Source organism: Phyllostomus discolor, chromosome X (assembly GCF_004126475.2).
Source record: "Phyllostomus discolor isolate MPI-MPIP mPhyDis1 chromosome X, mPhyDis1.pri.v3, whole genome shotgun sequence".
In the NCBI taxonomy this organism is placed as follows: Eukaryota; Metazoa; Chordata; class Mammalia; order Chiroptera; family Phyllostomidae; genus Phyllostomus; species Phyllostomus discolor.
The window spans coordinates 97,426,596-97,447,950 of NC_050198.1; the positions used below are offsets into that span (position 1 = coordinate 97,426,596).

Genomic DNA, 21,355 nt, shown 5'->3' on the forward strand with positions numbered 1-21,355 from the left:
TCCATTTATTTGACACTGAATATATTGTTTGGTTGTGAAATAAGAGTCTATCTTACTCTTTCACAAGTAGTTAATTTTCTAAGCTCCATTTATTGAACATGTCTTCTTTTTTCACTAACTTATAATGCTGCTTTTATTGCATATTAAGTTCTTATATTTACCATGATCATCTTTTTCATGAGCTTTTCATTTTTTTTCCATGGGTCTGACTATTCCTGTACTAGTATGACTAGCATATTAATCAGTTTTCTATTGTTATAAGTGGAAAATGAGTTTTGCAATATCTAGAGGAAAAAAAAAATCCCAAGACCCGCATAGAAGGATGTGGCTCTGCGGTGTGGCTTATTGATGATGTGAAATTAAGGGGGTTCCCCTCCTGAGTTCCCAGTGTTCCACCTTTGTCCATCCGCCATGGAAAAAGTCCAGTCTTGTCCTCAGTGGCGCCAACTGAAAAGCCAGGGTCCAGGGTTTTTGCTTCATATTAAAGCTTAGTCCTTGGAGTCCACAGGCAGCTGCTAAGTGCTCTCAGTCTCTGTCCAGCTAGCCTGGCCTGTTCCATGCTGCTCCGGTGCAATGGCAGAGTCCATGTGGTCACTGGCTTTGGTGCCGCTAAGGCCACATAGCTAACGATAGAGAACACGTGAGCTCATGGGATAAGTGTGTTTCCAGGTTGAGGGGAGAGAGGGGAGGTGGAAGAGAGAGAGAGAGAGAGAGAGAGAGAGAGAGAGAGAGAGAGAGAGAGAGAGAGAGAGGGAGAGAGAGGGAGGGAGGGAGGGAGGGAGGGAGATATATTCTTTGTTCTAGGGTTATAAGCAGGAGTTTGCTTTTGGGATGAATCAGGTGCTTTCTCAAAATGACCATTCAACTTCCCAAGCTTTCATAAGCTTTGGATAGTTCACAACCCCCTAGTTGAACTGACAGGCCTCTATAGTCTAGCACCTTTGCCTGTGCCCCTCCGATAATCTGGGTGGGGGGGGGAGGAGTGTTACTTCCTTTGGCAAAGCACTATGCTGTGTTTCCCTGGAGCGTGAAAAGCTGCAGCTTCTTGGTGAAGCAAACAGGCTTATGCTTCCCAGTTTATTAAATTCAATGTCTTACTGCTTTGCTCCTTTTCCTTTTATCAGTATCTATAGTTAAATACTGACAGTATCACTATTAAGTGGCACAAATTCTCAACAATTACTCTTCTTTTAAAAATTGTTACTTTTGCTAGTTCATTTTCTATGTAAACTTTAGAAATATTGTATCCTGTTCTAGAAAACATGTTTGTTGGCATTTTGATATGAATTGTATTAAATCTAAAGCTTAAGTGGAACCAAGTTGATACATTTTCAATATGTAGTCTTTTTACTTAGAATCACAGTATTTTTTATTTATGCAAATTTTATTTTTATGTTTTATACTTTTCTTTCGATAAGTCCTGAATAATTATAGACACTTTATTCCTAGGTTTGATTATATAAGTAACACACAAAGTCCCATTGTTTCTTTCTGATCAAGTTTTTGAACTGATTGTGGCTAGTATATAGGATGTTTATGATTTTTTGTATCTTTATTTTCTGACCAGAAATTTTTTTAATTTTCTTTTTCTTTTTTTTTATTTTAAAGATTTTATTATTTTTTTATTTTTAGGGAGAGAAGGGGGAGAGAGAGAGAGAGAGAGAGAGAGAGAGAGAGACATCAATGTGCGGTTGCTGGGGGTTATGGCCTGCAACCCAGGAATGTACCCTGGCTGGGAATCGAACCTGGGACACTTTGCTTCCCAGCCCACGTTCAATCCACTGAGCTACGCCAGTCAGGGCCTGACCAGAAATTTTTTAATAAACTTTCTTGTGAATTGTAACAAATTTTCAGTTGTTTGTGTTGGTTTTTCAGGTAGACAATTATGTCATAGTTAAATAATGATTACTCTTTTTTTCTAACAAGAACATGTAGTTGGCTCTTTGTTGTTTAGTTCTATTACCTTTTCTGTTTCTATTTCTTGTTTAATTCCACTAGATAGCCCAGTGGTTCACCACTCTTGCTATTCATTGAAGTCACCAGTAGAGTTTAAAAAATCAAGACTCAGCTCCTTAAATTCTGATTTAATTCATGTAAGGCAGAGCCTGGGCATTGTCCTTTTTAAAAGCTTCTCAGATGTTTCCATGAGAATCATTGGTCCAAACACGCTGGCTCAATGGTAAATCATACTGGTGAAAGCAGGATTCCTTTCTGGCTTCTGGTCCCGAGTTTCAGTGTTTCACCGTTAATTGTGGCATGTACTGATCATTTGAGACACATTCAGTGGTGCTGGCGGCAGCTCATACTGGCTTATAAGACCTTACCGTGCACCTCTTTTCGCCGCTTCAAGTTCATTAACATCATGTTGATAGCTTAATCGGCCCCATACCATGGAGATTGGCAAATGCTACAAACCAAGGCTTTTTTCCTCCCCGAGCCAACATAGCCATTAGTCATTTGCCAGTGCACCAATGTAGATATTTATTGGATTGAAGAAATATCCTTCTATTACTAGGCTAAGAATGATTTTTATCTTTATTACTATTTGAATTTCACTGCAGTCGCCTTCAATCATACTGACAACTTCTATCAGCAAAGTTTTAAAATCTTTCTCACAATAAATGTTTTTTCCAGGGGGGATGCTTGTATTTTGATTCATCAGGGTATTTTTCTTTTTTTGAACATCGACTTTGCCTAGACCTGATAACATTTCAGTTTGTTTGGTCTATTGCATTATAGACAAGCAGGAGTCATATTTGGGTTTGTAAGATATCAATGTGAGTTCTTGCCCCAAACCTTCAGGTTTAAATGGGTAAAAAAGGGGAAAAATAATTTCTCCAAAAGACGCTACTGTGGTAAGTCACAGAGTCAGAGTCAGGCATTGTATTTGGGTGGAAAAGAGCAGTCCAGTTACCAACCTAGAGGGTAGATGGACTGCATGTTGTTCAGATAACCCTCTGTAAATGCTGTCATGTCATGGAGATGTATATAAGCATCAGGCTATCTCATTGTGGTTTAAATTTGCACCTCTCTGATGGCTAGTGATGCTGAGCATCCTTTCATATGTCTCTGGGCCCTTTGTATGTCATGCTTGGAGAAGTGTCTGATGTGAGCGGAACCTAATCAACAAAACAAACAAGCAGGCAAAATATAACCAGAGACATTGAAATAAAGAACAAACTGACAGTAGTCAGGGGGGAGGGGGATAATGGGGGAAAATAGGGGAAGGGTTGTCAGGAACATGTATAAAGGACACAAGGACAAAGCCAAAGAGGAGTAGGATTGAGAGTGGGAGGTAGGGCTGGAGGGAGTGGTGGGGGGAGAATGGAGACAACTGTACCTGAACAACAATAAAAAAATAAATAAATATTTTTTTAAAAAAGAATTAGGCTATCTAAAGCTGGAATTTGCGTTCTCTGAGAAGTAATTGGAATGCAGAATCATAATCTTGTCAGTTACATGTGCTTTACAATCAAGTGAGGTAAAATTGGGGTGGATGGCCTCACTTAATTGCCAATTAAGAAGCCTCAATAGGACAGACACCTTGGCTAAATTGATGGCCACTGTACTTTCACTGAAAGTGAACCAGACCTTGGACGGGGCCAAGATTTTACACAAATAAGGCTGCAGTGTGCTTCAGAGCACACCAATCTCCATTTTATATTGGAGGATATATCCTTCTCATTCCAGCAATTGAAATGTTGATTCCTGTAGCCAGGATTCCTTTGCCTTTTCCTGTTGCAAAAGATGAAGCCTACCTCCTATATGCCAGACACTGTTCTGGGAGAAAAGGGTTCTGTAGGTGTACTGGCGACACACAGGCACAGACTGAGTGGTTGCCCCTCTGGAGGGTGCAGGCATTAAACCTTTGAGGGCATTGCCATAGTGGCTTCTCTGCCATCATGCAGAGTGTAAGAGCTATGTGGGTGTGGCTATCTCCATGTATATTTTCATGTATGGAAGCAAAGGGTCATTGTGATGGCCAGGGCCATCACAGAGAGCCCCCCACTAACGTGATGCTCAGGGAAGCTGTGGGAGCAGGGCTGCCACCATGTTTCCAGACTAGCCGAACCACCTGTCTGCAGTTCCCGCCTGGGAGAACCCCAGGCATTGACCTCTAACCCAGGAGAGCTGCAGCGTGGGCTGTGCCTGACAAATACATGGGAGTGGGGCCGTCCAAAACCTTAGGAGCAGAAGCAGCACCCCAGTGGGTGCAGAAGGAGGGATTCCCACCCCAGTGGGCCCTTAAGCTTTTAGACATGCTCAAGGACCTGTTATTCCTTTCTTATTTCTTCTTTCTCTTTTGTAATGGGAGTGTTTGTTCTGTGCCTGTTCCACCATTGTATTTTGGAAGCACCTAACTTGTTTAACAGGTTCACAGGTGGAGAGCAGTTTCCTCAAGATGAATGATCTCACCCATATCTGATTTAGATGATATTTAGATGTGACATTTGACCTTGAACTTTCGAGTTGATGTGGGGAAGAAGGAGCTTTTGGAAATGTAGGGATGAAATGAATGTATTTTACATGTGAAAACAACATGGAATTGAGGAGGCAGCAGAGGTAGAGTGCTGTGGTCTGAAGGTGTTCCCCTAAACTTCATATTGAATCTTGGCCCCCCCCCACCCAGAATTAATGGTGTTAGTCAGTGGAGTCTTCTGGAGGTGATGGGGGGTCATGTGGGTTCATGAGATAAATGCTGTTATAAGGGATTCCAGAGTCAGAAGCCTGCAGGCTATAGCACAGAAGAATGTCTTCACCAGACCCTGACCATGCTGGCACCTTGGTCTTGGACTTCCACATCCCCACCCCAGTGGGCCCTTCCCACTTCTAGAACTATGAAAAATAAATTTCTCTTTATAAGTCACTCCATCTCTGGTATTTTGTCAGCATAGCCTGAACCAAGGCACTCACTTACTGTCTTGATTACTGTAGGTTTATAGTAAGTCTTAAAGTTGGATAGTATTAGTGCTGAAACTGTTCTTCTTCCCCAACATTGCATTGCCTATCTGTTGCCTTTCCATATAAACTTTCAGGTTAGTTTTTGATATCCACAGGGTAACTGGCTGGGATTTGAGTGGGATTGCATTGAATGTATGGATGAAGTTAGGAAGAACTGACATACTGAGACTTCCTACCCATGTATATGGAATATCTCTCCATTTATAGAGATCTATGATTTATTTTATCAGGGTTTTATACTCTTCTTCATATAGCTCTTGTACATATTTTGTTAAGTTTATATCTAAGAATTTCATTTTTGGGGTGCTGATGTAAATGATGTTATGTTTCTCATTTCACATTTCAAGTGTTGCTGCTATACCCAAAATTAGTTGACTTGTTAATTAACCTTGTACCCTGCAACCTTGCAGTTACTTAGGTCCAGGAATTTTGTTGTCATTGCTGATGGTTTGTGATGGCGGTCATTTCATCTGTGGACAAAGGCAGTTCTGATTCTTCCTTCCCAGTCTGTATGCCTTTTCTTTTCATTTTTCTTTTCTTCTCTTATTTCATTAACTAGTATTCACTGCAGTGTTAAATAGGAGTGATGAAAGAGGACATTTTCACTTTGTTCCTGATCTTAGAGGGGGAAGTATTTTCTCTTTTACTATTGAGTATAATGCTAGCTGTATGTTTTTAATAGATGTTCTTTATCAAGTTGTGTTCTCTCTCCATCTCTCTCTCTCTCCCACCCCCAGTTTCCTAAGAGTTTTTATAATAATTAGGTATTAGATTTGTCACTTGCTTTTTCTATTTCTATTCACATGATCATATATATTTTTCTTTAGTCTATTGATGTGATGTATAACATGAATTGATTTTTGAAAGCTTAATCAGCCTTGTATACCTATAATAAATCCCAATTGGTTGTGGAATTTATGCAGTGTTGTATTGTATTCGCTAATATTTTGTTCTGGATGTTTGCATTTATATTCATGAGAGATATTCCATGCAGTTTTTCCTTGATTGTTATGTCTTTGTGTGGTTTTGGTATTAGAGTAATGCTGGCCTCATAGAATAAGTTAGACAATACTCCCTTTGCTTCTATTTTCTGGAAGACATTGCAAAGAATGGCATAATTTCTATGTTAAATATTTGGTAGGATTTATGAGTCAACAAATCTGGGTCTGATGCTTTCTGTTTGGACAGGTTATTAATCATTGGTTCAATTTCTTTAATAGATGTCAATCTATTCAGATTTTCTATTGTGTGTGTGTGTGTGTGTGTGTGTGTGAATTTTGGTAGAATGTGTCTTTGGAGAAATTGGTTCATTTCATCAAGGTTGTCCAATTTATAGCCATAGAGCTCTGTATAATACCCCTTGATTTGCCTTTCAGTGTCCATGGGATCAGTAGTGAATGTCACTCTTTTATTTCTGACAGTAATCATTTGTTTCTTCTCTTTTTGTTTCTCAATTAACCCAGGTAAAGGGCTATCAATTTTCTTGATGTTTTCAAAGAACTGTCCTTTGGTTTTGTTGATTTTCTTTATTGATTTCCTATTTTAATTCCATGGATATCTGCTCTAATTTTTATTATTTCTTTTCTTTTGCATCCTTTGGGTTTTATTTGTTCTTCTTTTTGTAGTTTCATAAGGTGGAAGTTTAGAGTACTGATTTTGGCTCTTCCTGCTTGTCTAATATATGTATACAATGCTATATATTTCTCCTTGAGCATTGCTTTTGCTGCACCCCACAAATTTTTATAAGTTGTATTTTTATTTTGCTTTAGTTTGAAATGTTTTAAAATTTCTCTTGTGATTTCTTTGACTGACATGTTATTTAGAAGCGTATTGTGTAATTTCCAAGTATTTTGGGAGTTTTCAGATATCTTACTGTTACTGCTTTCTAGTTTAATACATTGTAATCAGAGAACAGATTTTGCATGACTGCTATTCTTTACATTTGTTAAGGTGTATTTTATGGCCCAGAATGTGGTCTATCTTGGTGAATGTTCCATCTGGACTTGAGATGAATGTGTATACTGCTGTGCTGGATGAAGTGGTCTATTCATGTCAATTACATCCAGCTTATTGGTGGTCCAATTCAATTCAATTATATCCTTTCTAATTTTCTGCCTGTTGGATCTGGTGATGAAGTGCCCAGAAATAATAGCTGATTCACATCATTGCAGTTATATCAGTTTTTTTTTCTCATGTATTTGGATGCTTTGTTGTTGCTTGTATACCTGGTAAAGATTGTTGTCTTCTTAAAGAATTAATCTTTTTATGTAATGGCTTTCTTTATCCCTGATAATTTTTCTCGATCTGAAGTCTGCTTTGTTTAGAATAAATAGAGCTACTCCTGCTTTGTTTTGATTAGTGTTAGCATGGTATATCTTTCTGTTTTTTAATATTTAATCTATAAGTGTCTTTACATTTAAAGTGGATTTCTGGTTGGCAATGTACAATTGAGTCTTGATTTTTTTAATACACTCTGACACTTTTTGTCTTTTAATCAGTATATTTATATCATTGACATTTCAAATGGTTATTGTTACAGTTGGATTAAAATCTGTCATATCTTTTATTGCTTTCTATTCATTATCCTTATTCTTTGTTTCTCTTTTTGTCTTCCACTCTTTTTCTGCCTTCTCTGGGTTTGAGTATTTTGTACCATTCCAGTTGTTTCTTTTGTTAGCATATCAATTACACTTTTTTTGTGAAAGCTTGTTTAGCGTTTTCCCATGCATTTATAACATACATTTACAACTTATCCAAGTCCTCTTTTATTTTTTAAAAGATTTTTATATATTTACTTTTAGAGACAGGAGGCAGGAGGGAGAAAGGGAGGGAGTAAAACATTGATTCAAGAGAGAAACATGGATCGGTTGCCTCTTGTATGCACCTTGACTGGAGATTCAACCTGCAACCCAGGCATGTGCTGACCGGGAATCAAATCAGCAACCTTTTCCTTTGTGGGACAATGCCCAACCAACTGAGCTACACCAGTCAGGGCCTGAGTCCTCTTTTAAATAACACTAGATCACTACACAAGTAGTATTAGTACCTTATAGCAGAGTACGCCTAGTTCTTCTCTTTAATCCCTTATAACATTGTTTTTATTCATTTCCCTTATCTATAAGCTATAACCACTGAATGCCTTGTTCCTATTATTTTCAACTTTTACCTGTTAGGTCAATTAAGAATAAGCGAAATTCAAGGTTTTATTTACCATTATTTATTCCTCCTGTTATACTATTCCTTTCTTTATGTGGATCTGAATTACTGACCTATAGCTTCCTCTATAAAGAACTTCTTTTAATGTCTTTTGCAAGGCAGGCGTACTGGTAACAAATTTCCTCAATGTTTGTTTAAATGAGAAAATATTTCTCCTTCACTTCTGAAAGATAATTTTACTGGGTACAGAATTCAGTCTGGTATTCTTTTCTTTTAACACTTTATATATTTCCCTCCACTCTCTTCTCGTGTGGTTTCTGAAGAGAAGTGTGATGTTATTCTTACCCTTGCCCCTCCTTTGGTAAGGTGTTTTTTTTTTTTTTCTTCTTCTGGCTTCTATCAAGATTTTTTCTTTGTTTTTGATACTTAGTGTAAATATGACATGCCTAGGTGTAGATATTTCAGTATGTATTCTGCTTGGTGTTTTCTGAGCTTCCTGCATCTGTGGTTTGTTGTTTATCATCAGTTTTGGGAAATTTCTCCATCTTTATTCCTTCTAATATTTCTGCTGTTTCCTTTCTATTTCTTCTCTTTCTGGTATTCCCATTACATGTATGCTATACCTTTTGGTATTGTTCCAGAGTTCTTGGATATTCTGTCCTTATTCATTCTTTTTTTCTCTTTCCATTTTAATTTTGGAAGTTTCTGTTAACATTTCTTCAAGCTCACTGATTGTTTTCTCGGCTGTGTCTAGTCCATTGATGAGCATAGTGAAGGAATTCTTCATTTTTATTACTGCATTTTTTAAAAAAGATTTTATTTATTTATTTTTAGAAGGAGAAAGAGAGGGAGAGAAACATCAGTGTGTGGTTGCCTCTTGCATGCCCCCTACTGGGGACCTGGCTCACAACCCAGGCATGTGCCCTCACTGGGAATCGAACCAGTGACCCTTTGGTACGCGGGCTGGTGCTCAATACATTGAGCTATGCCAGCCAGGGCTATTATCGTGTTTTTGATTCTAGAATTCTCTTTTGTTTTTTTCTTATAGTTTCCATCTGTCTGATTATATTATCCATCTCCTCTTTTATGTTGCCTACATTATAGACCTCAGCATAGTAATCATAGTTGTTTGAAATTCCCAGTGTGATAACTCCAACATCTCTTTCATATTCTGTCTGGTTCTGATGTTTGCTGTGTTTTCAAATTACGTGTTTTTTTTTGTTTGTTTTTAGTGTCTCTTGTAATTTTATGTTACAAGCCAGACATGATATAATGGGTAAAAGGAATTGAGGTAAACAGACCTTAAGTGTGATGTGTTGTTTATCTGGCTAGGGTCTAGTCTGGGTTAACTGTTTGCTGTATTTATAGGTCAGGGGCCAAACTTACCTCTGGTGCCCTTGTTTTTATTTCCCCTGTTTTCTTTGGCTTTCTCTAGAGACTTAAATACTATCTGAGAAGCGTAGTTATTTTAGTCATATTTCCACGTTATCATCCAGGAAGCCTGTTGATGTGGTTGGTGGTAAGGTATCAGGAGAGGGGTAGCATTCTACAGTCCTCTAATTACAGCTTAGTCTTTTAGTGAGCCTGTGCCCCTGGCCTGTGACCTTCGCAAGTGCTTCTCAGTTTTGTTTTGGTTTTCCTACTTAGAAGAGACAGGAAAGGAAGCTGTTCTGTAGTTGAGAGTTTCCTTTTTCCTAGATCAGTTAAGCTCTGGTAAAACCCCAGTATATTCGGGTCTGGTGAAATAGCTTCTCTGGAGGGCAGGGCTTGTTTAGAAGAATGAAATACTCTGTGCATATTATTTAAAAGGCTGCTTTTTCTCTCCTCCTCTCAGAAGCATGAGAACATGAGAGATTTTTCTCAGATCTTTGTTGTGAGAACTTGATAGGGCCCCTGGACGTAAAACTCACAAAAGTACGGGGTCCCTTTCCCCTAGGACTAGGCACCTGTAGAACTTTTCAATCTCAAACTTGTCCATACTAAGCCTCTAGCGATTCATCAGTTACAGATCAGGCTTTCCTAACCCTGTATTTGTTCCCAAGGAGTTTTCTGCTCTTGGGCCTCTACTCTAGTGAGTTTTGATTCTCTGTATATGCCTGTCTACCTCTTCAGTTTTGGGGATAGTAGTTCACCCTACATATGACCTCAGTCCTCTGATTGATCTAAACCGAGTTTATTTTTTGCTTGTTATACTTTTTTTTCTTGTTGTGTGAATGGAGAGATGATTTCCAAGCTCCTTCCATGCCTGACTGACATAAATCCAAGGGAATTTTGAAGACATCAAATACATTTTTTGTAAAGTTTTCATTTCTTGAAAACTGTTTAGAGTAACTATCTTTTAATTGATGCACTTTATTCTTCTTTTAAAGGGGTAAAAGGTAAGATCTTTGGAACATTAACTTTTTTTCTCCCCCCCCCACCTTTATTTTTTTGTCAAATAGATCCTAAATGTCCAGGAGATGTTGATTTTCATAATAGTGACTGGGACATTAAGACAATCACCAGCTCCTTGAAATTCTACCTCAGGTATGCCTGATAGGACTGGGGGCCTTGCTTTTCAAAGTTGATAAAATGTGTCTGTGTGGAGATTGGAGTTACTGTGGTCCCAATTTCAGGATATTGGATCAGATTGCTAAAGAAAAAGTGAGCGAGAAGGATTTTTGTTAAAGAATGTGCATTAGAAAACATTTTTTTACATCTGGGAATTTAAGCAAGGGAAGTCTCAAAATAATAGAACTGTTATTGAAAAATGGCTTTTTTAGGAGAAAATTATTTTACTGATTTTATTTTTATTGAGTTTATTGGGGTGACATTGGTTAATAAAATTATATAGGTTTTAGGTGTACAATTCTATAACACATCATCTGTATGTTGTACTGTGTGTTCACCGCCCCAAGTCAAGTCTCCTTCCATCACCATTCATCCCTCTTTTACCTTCTTCTACCTGCCCCCACCCCACTTTCTGTCTGGTAATCACCCTACTTTTGTCTGTATGTGTTTGTGTGTGGATTTCATATCTCATGCTTTAATTGATATAATGGAAAAAAACAATAAAAATGCAACCTTAAAAATACTGGAATTAAATTAAGTGACAGTGGTAGGGGAAAAAAGTTTACTTTCCAGCACATTTTGGGAATTCACAATGATGAAGATATTGTTCAGTTTATTAGCATAAATTTATATTATATAAAAGTATTTGTTACATATATATTTTCAGTTTTAAAAATATTTTACATATTTATTTTTAGAGACAGGAGAAAGAGAGGGAGAGAAACACCAATGTGTGGTTACCTCTTATGCACCCCCCCACTGGGGACCTGGCTTGCAACCCAGGCATGTGCCCTAACTGGGGATCGAACCTGTGACCCTTTGGGTCACAGACTGGCACTCAATCCACTGACCCATACCATCCAGGTGTCACATACGTGTTTTTAAACACATTCATTTCTTACCATTCTTTATTTTTTAAAAATTTTATTGTTGTTCAAGTACAGTTTTCTGCCTCTTCCCCCCACCTTTCCCCCACCCCATCTATCCCTACCTTCCCCCCACCCCCATTCTATCCCGGTTGATTTTGTCCAGGTGTCATTTGTAGTTGTTCCTGAAAACCCTTCAGCCATTCTTTGTATTCCATAGTATGTACCATACTTTATGTGCTAAAATCTTCTTTTCAATTATTGTACTTTTTAGTCATTAAGATAGATACTTAAGCTCTGGGAAGTATCATTAATCCAAAATAGATTGAGTTCCAGGTATCGCTGTTAAATGACCTTCTGCTGTGGCGTAATTCTAGAACGTTATATAAGCATGAATACTTTGTCTAGAAGTATTTCTCTTGCATCTGCCAAATAAAAAATATGCTGTTGTTGGAGTGTATATGCTCTGCTAGGCAGTGTTCTCCTTGCATACACTGACGACATCATTTTTTTTTTTCTCACGGTGTCCCTCTAAAAGGTAGGTGGCACTAGTACTCATTTTACAGACAAGGAAATTGAAGTGCATCTCCTCCCCTATTAAGCAGTATCCATGGTCATAGGTCACATTATTTAAATCTAAATATCTCTGTCTTGTAAGGCCATGTGTATTGGAGCCTCTTCTTCCCTTATTCCTTACCACCAGGGACTGTGGTCTTCTTGGAATTGCTTGGATAATTTATTAAAGATAGGGAAAAATCTACGATGCATACTTTCAAGAGACTTGTGATGATAAGAATAGTGAGTGTAAGTGACTCTGTCTGTAACCTTCTTTAAAGGAGTCATTTTTTTAAAGTTTTGTGTAGCTTAAATCACTTCACACATTACATCTTCTCCATCCATCCCTCAATAAAAGTGAGGCCCTTGTGAAAGGTGGGAAGATCGAGGCTGAAAGTGTGAGTGGGTAGCACCCCCAATAGGAGATTTTAGTCTTGAAGACTTTTATTTATGGGCCTTTAGTAGGCACTAGCCAGTCACCACTCTTAAGATTTCTCAAAGATCTCAGTACTTTTAGAGTGGGCCTTCTTCGTGTTTTGGGTATGTAACTCACCCACTATCTGCACCATTTCCAGAAAAATACTCTAAAAACTATCCCTCCTCTCTCCTGTGTCTTTGACCTCTCTCATTCATCTGGCTCTTTCCTCCAAGTATATAAACATACTCCAGTAGTGCGCATCTCCTTCATTCAATCCACCATTTGCTAAATCATTCAGTAAGCATGTCCTGAGTGCCTACTCTAAGTCTAGCATAGTGTTAGGCTGTAGTTAGGCTACTCACAGCTGTGAGTAGATATGGTCACTGACCTTAAAAAGGTTATAGAACAGTGAAGGAGGCAGACAAAGGACAAATAATTATACAAATATAACAAGCTATAATAAGGGCTCTGAAAGAAAGGCATAAGGTATTGTGGAGGCAAGGAACAAGAAGACCTGATTTATTCTGCTTGTTTATTTGAATGGAGATTTGAATTATAATGGGAGGCAACTGTGGGAGGCTGCTCCAGACAAAACCGAGCATGTAAAATTCTGAAGTAAGAGGGAGGAAGACTGCTTGAAGTAACTCTATGTACCTTTTTATAGGTGGAGTATTGAGTGTAGAGAGGGAGGGAGAGATATGTATAGGCCATTTCATGCCAGGTGTTATAGGACATTATAAGAATTGGGGCCTGGCCCTGCCGAGTGTAGCTCAGTCAGTTGGCCATTGCTCCACAGAGCAAAAAGTCATCGATTCCATTCCTGGTTAGGGCACATGCCCTGGTTGGGGTGGGGGAGAGGCAATCAGTCAGTGTTTCTACCTCATATTGATGTTTCTCTCCCTGTATTTTTCTCTCCCTTCCCCTCTCTCTAAAAGGAAATAAATAAAATCTTAAAGTATTGAGGCCTGGATTTATCTTAAAAGGAATGGGAATATACAGGGGTAGGCAAAAGTAGGTTTATGGTTGTGAGTGTATGAAACAGTTTATTCTTGCATTGTTACTTATTAATTGTTGTATTATTTTCCATACCAACAACTGTAAACCTACTTTTGCCCACTCTGTATTGAGACTTTAAGCAGGAGATTACATGATGAGATTTGTATTTTGAAAAAAAAAGCAAAACAAATAGAGATCATATTAGAGGGAAGCAAAATGGGTGCAGGTGGAAACCTATCAGCAGGGTATTGCTCTTAGGAAATCCAGGAAGGACATTGTGCCTCTCCTTGGATGAGGGGTAGCAGTGGGCGTTAGGAGAAATAAGTGTAGTCAAGAAACTTAGCTCTATGATTGTCTTAACCACTATTCTGTACACCTGAAACTAATACAAAATAATACTGAGTATAAGCTGTAGTTGAAAAAATGTTTAATTAAAAAAAGAGATCTGGAGAGTAAAATTGGATATTAAGATCGGGGAGATAAAAGAATGACTTCCATGTTTCTGGCCCATACAACCAAATGATAGTCATGCATTTACTGATTTGGGAAACACAAGAAAAATACTAGATATGAGATGACAAGTTAGGATTTGGATGTGTCGAATTAGGATGTCTTTGAAGAAATCAGGACAGGATCTTAAACAAGCAGTTGGAACTGGGAAATATAGAGGAATGAAGCTCAGTGAAGAGTTCTGGGCTTGAGATAAAAAAAAATTGAGAATCATTGACAATGCAGAAGATATTTGGAGGCAGGAGCTTAGATGCGATTGCCTAATGAAAAAGATACTTCACCCTCTTCCAAACCAAACTTCAGGATATGAAGTAATATACTTGCCCTGTGTCTACTTAATCTCCCAGTTTGCTGTTTAACCCTTTGCATCCTGACTCCTAGCCTCTGCTCCATTGAAGCTGCTCTTGTCAGGGTTGCCACTGACTCCCTCAATGCCAAACACAAAGGACAATTGTCGGTCTCTACCTTATTTGACCTCTTTGTATAATTTCAAGCTGATAGCAGCCTGTTTTGAAACTTTCTCTTGTTTTGGAGTCTGCTCTATCACTTGCTTTTGGATTTTCTCCCACCTCTTTGGCCATTTTTGGCAGTCCTACTTATTTTTAACCTTTCTATCTGCTGTTTCCCAGGGCTCTCCTCTCTTTTTACTGCACTGGAAGGATAGAAAATTTAAATATCCACAGGAGCCAAGACATGTTTAAAATGAGTGTGAAATAGACTACTTTCATATTAAACATATTGCATATGGAACCTTTATTTGTATAGCTATCCCTTTGTTTATATGTAAACAGCGATATTTACTTCCACAAATAACCATATGGGCCCAGTGCAGCCATATCTTTCCATTTTTTTCAATAGAGGCATAAAATCTGGATTTTTTGGTGAAATATCTCAATTTTTCATATTCTGGTGATGGATTCAATTCCATTTCTTTTTTTATACACTGTTCTGCACAAATAAATGTTGGAAAGTCTCATGTAGCTTTTGGCAGCCAGATAGCTATCTCTCCTTGAGCAGAGATCTGTTCTCATGGTTTTAAGCACTCTCCTAGGTTCATGATTTTTATGTCTGCTTCTCAGATCCGGAAGGTCAGTCCATCCATCTTCCTAAAAGACAGCTCCCTTTGGCTGTTCCGATGGCCTCTCTGACTTAGCATCTCCTCTTACCTCAGAATCAATTTCTGTTCTACTCAGCCACCTGAGCCATATTACTCTTTCTATCCTTACTGTCTTTCAGTAACTCCCCTAATCTTTTCTTTCTGTCCCTAATGCCACAATTTTTATTTAGGCCTTTAATATCTCTCACCTGGATTACTATAGTAATAAACCGTTGCAAACATTATAACATAGTGATTAAGAGTGTGGACTCGAGGCAGACTGCCTGGTTTTGCACTTACTGGATGTGTGGTCTTGGATGAATTACTTAACTTGTATGAACCCCAGTTTCCTCATCTATAAAGTGGAGATATTAAGAATATCTACTTTATAAGGTTGTCATGAGGATTATATGAGTTAAATGTATGTAAATCACTTAGAACAGTGAAGAGTTTGTTATTGTTTTTAGTGGATCCCTTTCTTTTTTTGAGCCACCCACCACCTCTCTTTATATTATCATCACACTTGTTCCACTGCATTGCAGATTTTGTATATGGCATTGTCCTCAGTTAGACTATGACCTCCTTGGAGGTTTGGACTACATCAAATTTACCTCTGGATTCCCAATATTGCCACAATGCCATACACAAATGCCATAGGTGCTAAGCTATTATTATCATTATCATTATTATTATTATTTTTACTAAATAAACCCATTTGAGCCTCAGTTTCCTCCTCTATTTGATGGGGATTTGTGTAACTGCTAGGCCACACGGGATCACTGGAAGGATCAAATGGGAGGATAGATGTGAAAGCAACTAAGCCACTATCAAACTGGAAAGACTTCACAGTAGCACTCGGAGGGGGCCCACTTGGAATTTGCAGGATTGCTGTGCCTGTTTTCATTTGGGGGAAGGAATTGGAGAGCTTGCTGAAGGCCTCAGCCCATACTTTTGCAGGGCTTCTGTTGAATTACTAGCAAATAGGATTCCTCAAAGTTTTAGGTGCAGAGAGAGGATGGTATGTAGTCACACTAAACTGGGGCTCAGTAACCTCAGCTTTGATACCACAGAACTGAGAATTTGAGGTCGGCTACTCCCTTCCCAAAGGAACTTACCATCTTCATTAATTTCAGGAATCTTTCTGAACCCGTCATGACCTATAGACTACATAAAGAGCTGGTGTCTGCTGCCAGTAAGTATTGATGTTACCAGTTACTCATGTTGTCCTGGCTTCTTAATATCTACAGCAGTAAGCCTACAGAACTGCTTGAGGGAAAGTAATTGAGGGGAAAAACACACACACACAGATTTTATTCACTGCCAAATGAAAGTATTCGTGCTTGCTGTCTCACTCAGGCATTGTACAGTTTTTCATAAGTCATCGTTAGTTGAGTGGTTTGGAGGGAACTAGCTACCTTGAGGGATGTGACAGGTGTGAGGACTTGAGTGATTGATTGCACCTCTTCCATTTGCGGAAGAACATTGGCTCACAAGGCCAGGGGCCAGCGCAACGGTTGCTGTTTCGGGTTGTTTCCAACACTTTGCCGTTTCCAATGCTTTTCAATTGAGTTGTGAATCAATAGTCCTAATCTGTTTGTTGCTAGGGTTACGTTTTCTGGATGTTAACACTGCAGGTGAGGGTGGAGAGGTGCATGGGAAATAAGGCATAAAGAATCATCTGAAAAGTTGGCAGTGGAAGAAGCATTAAATTTTTTTGGCCGAGGCGCCTGTATAAGCATTTCTACTTACTTTGATGTGACCCTTCTCCCACCTTGTGCCTGTGTGCTGTACAGGGAAGAGAGTCAGGGGACTTGTCCTCATAATAACTCTTTGTTGAGACAAGATACCTATGACCTTTGAGCCTTGTTAGTGATTTTCTTAGGAACCCAGAGGTAGGAGCCATACCTGCCAGTACCACAAGGATGGTGGGTGGGCAAGGGTTTCCATCTGGAAATTTACATGCGGAACATTAGGAGCAACCTGCTGTACCCCAAATTCTGAATGCCTCTGAGACAGTCTTGTCCTCTCTTCTCATCTTTCTCCTCTCTTCTAATTCCTTTGTTTTTCTAGGTCTGTTTCCTTCTCTCTCCCCCCCCCCTCTGTGTTTCAGTGTCTTGTGTCTTAGTATATTTTTGTCATTGTGTTTCTGCGCCTATTTATCTCTCTCTCTCTTTTCATCTCTATAACACTCTCTCATCTCTTGTTGTTTATCTGTGTGTGTGTGTGTGTGTGTGTGTGTGTGTGTGTGTGAGTTTGCTTGATCCAATTGGCCAGAAGGCAAAACTGTGTCTCTCTTCTCTCTCAGAGTCTGACAACCTGGATTATCGACTGGGAGCGATCCACTCCTTGGTATATAAGCTACCAGAAAAGAACCGGGAGATGCTGGAACTTCTTATAAGACACTTGGTCAAGTAAGTAACTTCTGGGGCTTCAGACAGAGTTCCCATTAGAGGAGTGGCCCACAGGGTAGCTATGCAAACAAACTGCTTGTCATCTCTTAAGTCCTAGCCATCAATTGCTTCATCCTGGGCATGCTGCATGCTCTGTAAGGAAGGTGATTTTGCCTGTACCCGTGTCTATATCCTCCCAGAGTCGTTGAGCATCTCATTTGAGGGGTTATCTCAGTTGGGGGGCAACTCCAAGTAGACTGAGCTGAACAGAGGCCTTGTTCTCAGATAAATGTGGTTTCAAATTCCAACTCAACCATTTATTTAGCTGGAAAATGTTAGGCAAACCTGTCTCAGACTCTGTTTGGTCATCTCTAAAATGTGGAGAATATTGATCACCGTGCAACAGGACTGTAGTGTGGATGTGAAGGACACAGGTAAACTGCATGGCACATAGGTGGTCTTCAAGAAATGGGAGTCATTGTTCAGCTTATGGTTGACTCCTTGCTTGAGTGTGGCAGGCCTGGGCAGACAGCAGCATTCTGCAGAGTAGGCCTGCTGATGGGGTCTAAGTTGGGTGGGTGTAAGGGGCGCATGTGCCTAACTGTGGTGCTTCCTGGCCAGAGGGCTCAATAACGTGAATGAAGATGAATTTACTCGACTCATAAAGGCAGCCAGCTGCTGCCTCTCTGGAAGCAGTATGGTGCCACAGAGAGCACTTGATCCAAGAATCAACAAACCTGGATCCCAGTTTCAAGGCCATTCTTGGTATCATAAAAAGTAAAGAAATGAGTCAATAAGCTTAGAAAAAAATGTATGCATTTAAGTGTATGTAAGAAAATAAAGCTATCCACACACTTACAAAAAATGCTGTGATGATATGCTTTAACCTCATTTGGAAAGGATCTCCAATACCGAGAATTCAGGCCATTGGTGAAGGCGAGGATGCAGGCCAGGTGGCCCTCTGGGCCTCCCTCCATGATAAATGCTGCTCACTTTGCCTCACTGGGCCTCGGGCTCCCTGTGATATAATGAGATGTCTCTGAGATCTGATCGGGCTCTGACATTCTTCATTTTTGATGAGTATGATAGACACTAATGTAGATAAATAGGCAGACCTGACAATAAATATAAAACCATCCGGTTTTTATATTTATTGCCAACGTTTGCAATTTGGGCAAATAGAGACTATTAAGAGACATTTTCTTTTGAAAAAGTTGTTGGTGATAATCTCAGAAAAAGCACAAAATTCAGCATATGAGCCATTTGCGTGTTAATTTGAAGTTGCCCTGGGGGAAACAGACTTTGTGTTCAAGTTCCAGCCATAGCACTAATTGGGTGTGTGACCTTAAGAAAGTTCCACCTCCTCCCTGGGCCTCACTTTGTTCATCTATAACATGAGGGAACTGGACTAGCTAAATCTTGAAGGGTTCTTCCAGCTCTGACTTTCAAAGAGTATGAATATGTGACAGGAGGCAAGGATTTGCTCGGGGACCCTTCTATTAGCAGTAGGTGAGCATCGCCTTCCTCCATCTACCCAAGGGCTTGGCTACCTGCCCGGCTTTAAGGATCTTGGTCCCCAAAATCCCTAGAGCAAAATGAATGAGAGACAACACAAACATACAAGACACAGAAATAGAAAGACAGATAACCTGAAATAGATGGAAAACTGCTCAAATTCACTTATAATAAGACAAAAATGAAATTAAACCTCAACCATCTATCGGTAAATGCTGAGGCTTGATCGCATTCTCTGTTGCTGAGACTTTGGGACACCAGGCGCTCTAATACATTGTCGGTATCAATGCATTAATTAATTGATTAATTCCCCTCTAGAGGAGGGGAATTTGGCAATATGTAACAAATCTGAATATTGTTACCCTTTGACTCAGCAATTCCACTTCTAGGCCTCTACTTTGCAGACACATCCACAAGTGAAAAAACAACATATGCACAAGGTCCATCATGGTGGCACGATTTTTAATAGCAAAAGATTGCAAGTAACATAGATGTTTGATAATAAGGGAGTAGTTGAGTAAGTAATGGCATATTCAAATGGTGTGGTATTACACAGTCATAGCAAAGAATGGAAAAAAAATCTATTGACTTTGTTTTTGTAGTGATTTCCAGGATGCATTACAAATTTCCAGCATGTAAAACAGACAAAAAACAACAACAAAAGCCTAAGGTGTAAAGCAGGGCATGTAATATGCTATCTTTCTTGTAAGAAAAAAGACAGAAATAAGAATATATAAGAATATAAACATAGGCTGGTGTAGCTCAGTGGATTGAGCGTGGACCTGCGAACTGAAGGATTGACGGTTCGATGCCCTAGTCAGGGCACATGCCTTCTCTCCCTCTTTCTCCTTCCCTTCTCCTCTAAATAAATAATTAAATAAAAAATTTAAAATATATGTAAACACATATTTTCTTTCTGTGTCAAATGAAGCACAGTAAGATAAATAAACTGATGACTCAAACTCCTAACATATTTAACAGATGACCCAGCAATTCTGCTCCTACTGAGGGTAAATGAAAACATATGCCCCCACAAAAACTGGTGCACAAATATTCATAGTAGCATTATTCTTAGTTGTTTAAAGGTAAAAAACAACCCAGATGACCATCAAGTGATGAATGGAGACATAAAAAATTTGGTATAAACATACAGTGGAACATTATTCAGCCATGAAAAGAAATAAAGCACTGATATATGGCTAAACCCTGAAAACATTATGCTAAGTGAAAGAAGCCAGACATAGAAGACCACATATTATGTGATTCCATTCATACAAAGTGTCCACAGTAGACAAACCTATGGAGACAGAAAATAGATCAGTGGTTGCCTCAGGCTGGGATGTGGGGACATGGGAAGAAATGGGGACCGGTACCAATGCTTATGAGTTGTTGTTTTTTTTTTTTTTTTTGAGTGGTGAAAATATGTTAGAATTAGTGGTGATGTTTACACAAATCTGTGAATATACAAAAAATTGAATTATACCTTTTCCCCGTTAAAATGGTGAATTGTATGGTATGTGAAATAGATTTCAATAAAGCTGTTATGAAAACAAATCAATAAAACTGGTTACTAAGGGGGGCAGGTGGTAGAGTGAAGTGGGTATGGAATGAGAGCTCGATTCCTCTAAGTCCACCTCCTTCTGTGCATTTGACTTTTCAGCCATATTGATGTTTCACAGAACCAAAAAGTAAAATGTAATCAAAATTAAAATATTACAAACCCTAAAGTTGAACACACAAGGCAAACAAATCTAAGTATTTATCAAATTGATAATATAGACACAGAGAAAAGATATTTCAACTTACTTATTAACACAATTCTCTGACTCATTTTTAATGAGATGTATTCTAAAACAGAACTGTAAGAAATTGTAAGCATCTACCAGTACATTTATTAGTACTATAATATTATTGTTATAATTTGAAACTATTTAATGTGTGTGTGTGTGTGTGTGTGTATATATATATATATATATATATATCATGAGAATAAACCAAAGAAGTAACTAAATTAATATTATCAGATGCCAAGATATATGCTATAAGAAAAAGAGGTAAAAATACAAACTGTAAGATATAAAGGAAAAAATTCTATAATGGTAAAGTTGAATTGAGAATGCCCATACAAACTCCCAATTTTAAAACAAAGCAACAAAAACTGAATCAGTCCTGAAGTGATTCTACCCAAAAAAGCAAGATAATGGGTACACATAATGCCCTCATCTTTGTTTATAAATAACATTCCCGTTTCAAAAGGACCAAGACTTTTTAGAGAAATGGCTGAGGTCAGCTCTGGGGCAGTGAAAATACAGGGAGAGCCTTGGATGCGCCTTTGTAAGCA

General features: G+C 38.7%; 1 protein-coding gene across 6 annotated transcripts in view; it reads left to right on the top strand.

Annotated features, from left to right (window-relative positions):
• The window catches only part of OPHN1 (oligophrenin 1), a 261,539-nt gene that overhangs the window by 166,012 nt on the left and 74,172 nt on the right, over positions 1–21,355 (top strand). For all 6 annotated transcript variants that reach the window (XM_036016669.1, XM_028522526.2, XM_036016668.1 and 3 more), the window contains exons 16-18: positions 10,560–10,644; positions 16,243–16,301; positions 17,415–17,520. In XM_036016669.1, coding sequence (XP_035872562.1) covers positions 10,560–10,644; positions 16,243–16,301; positions 17,415–17,520 — 250 coding nt within the window. The remainder of the gene's footprint in view (positions 1–10,559; positions 10,645–16,242; positions 16,302–17,414; positions 17,521–21,355) is intronic.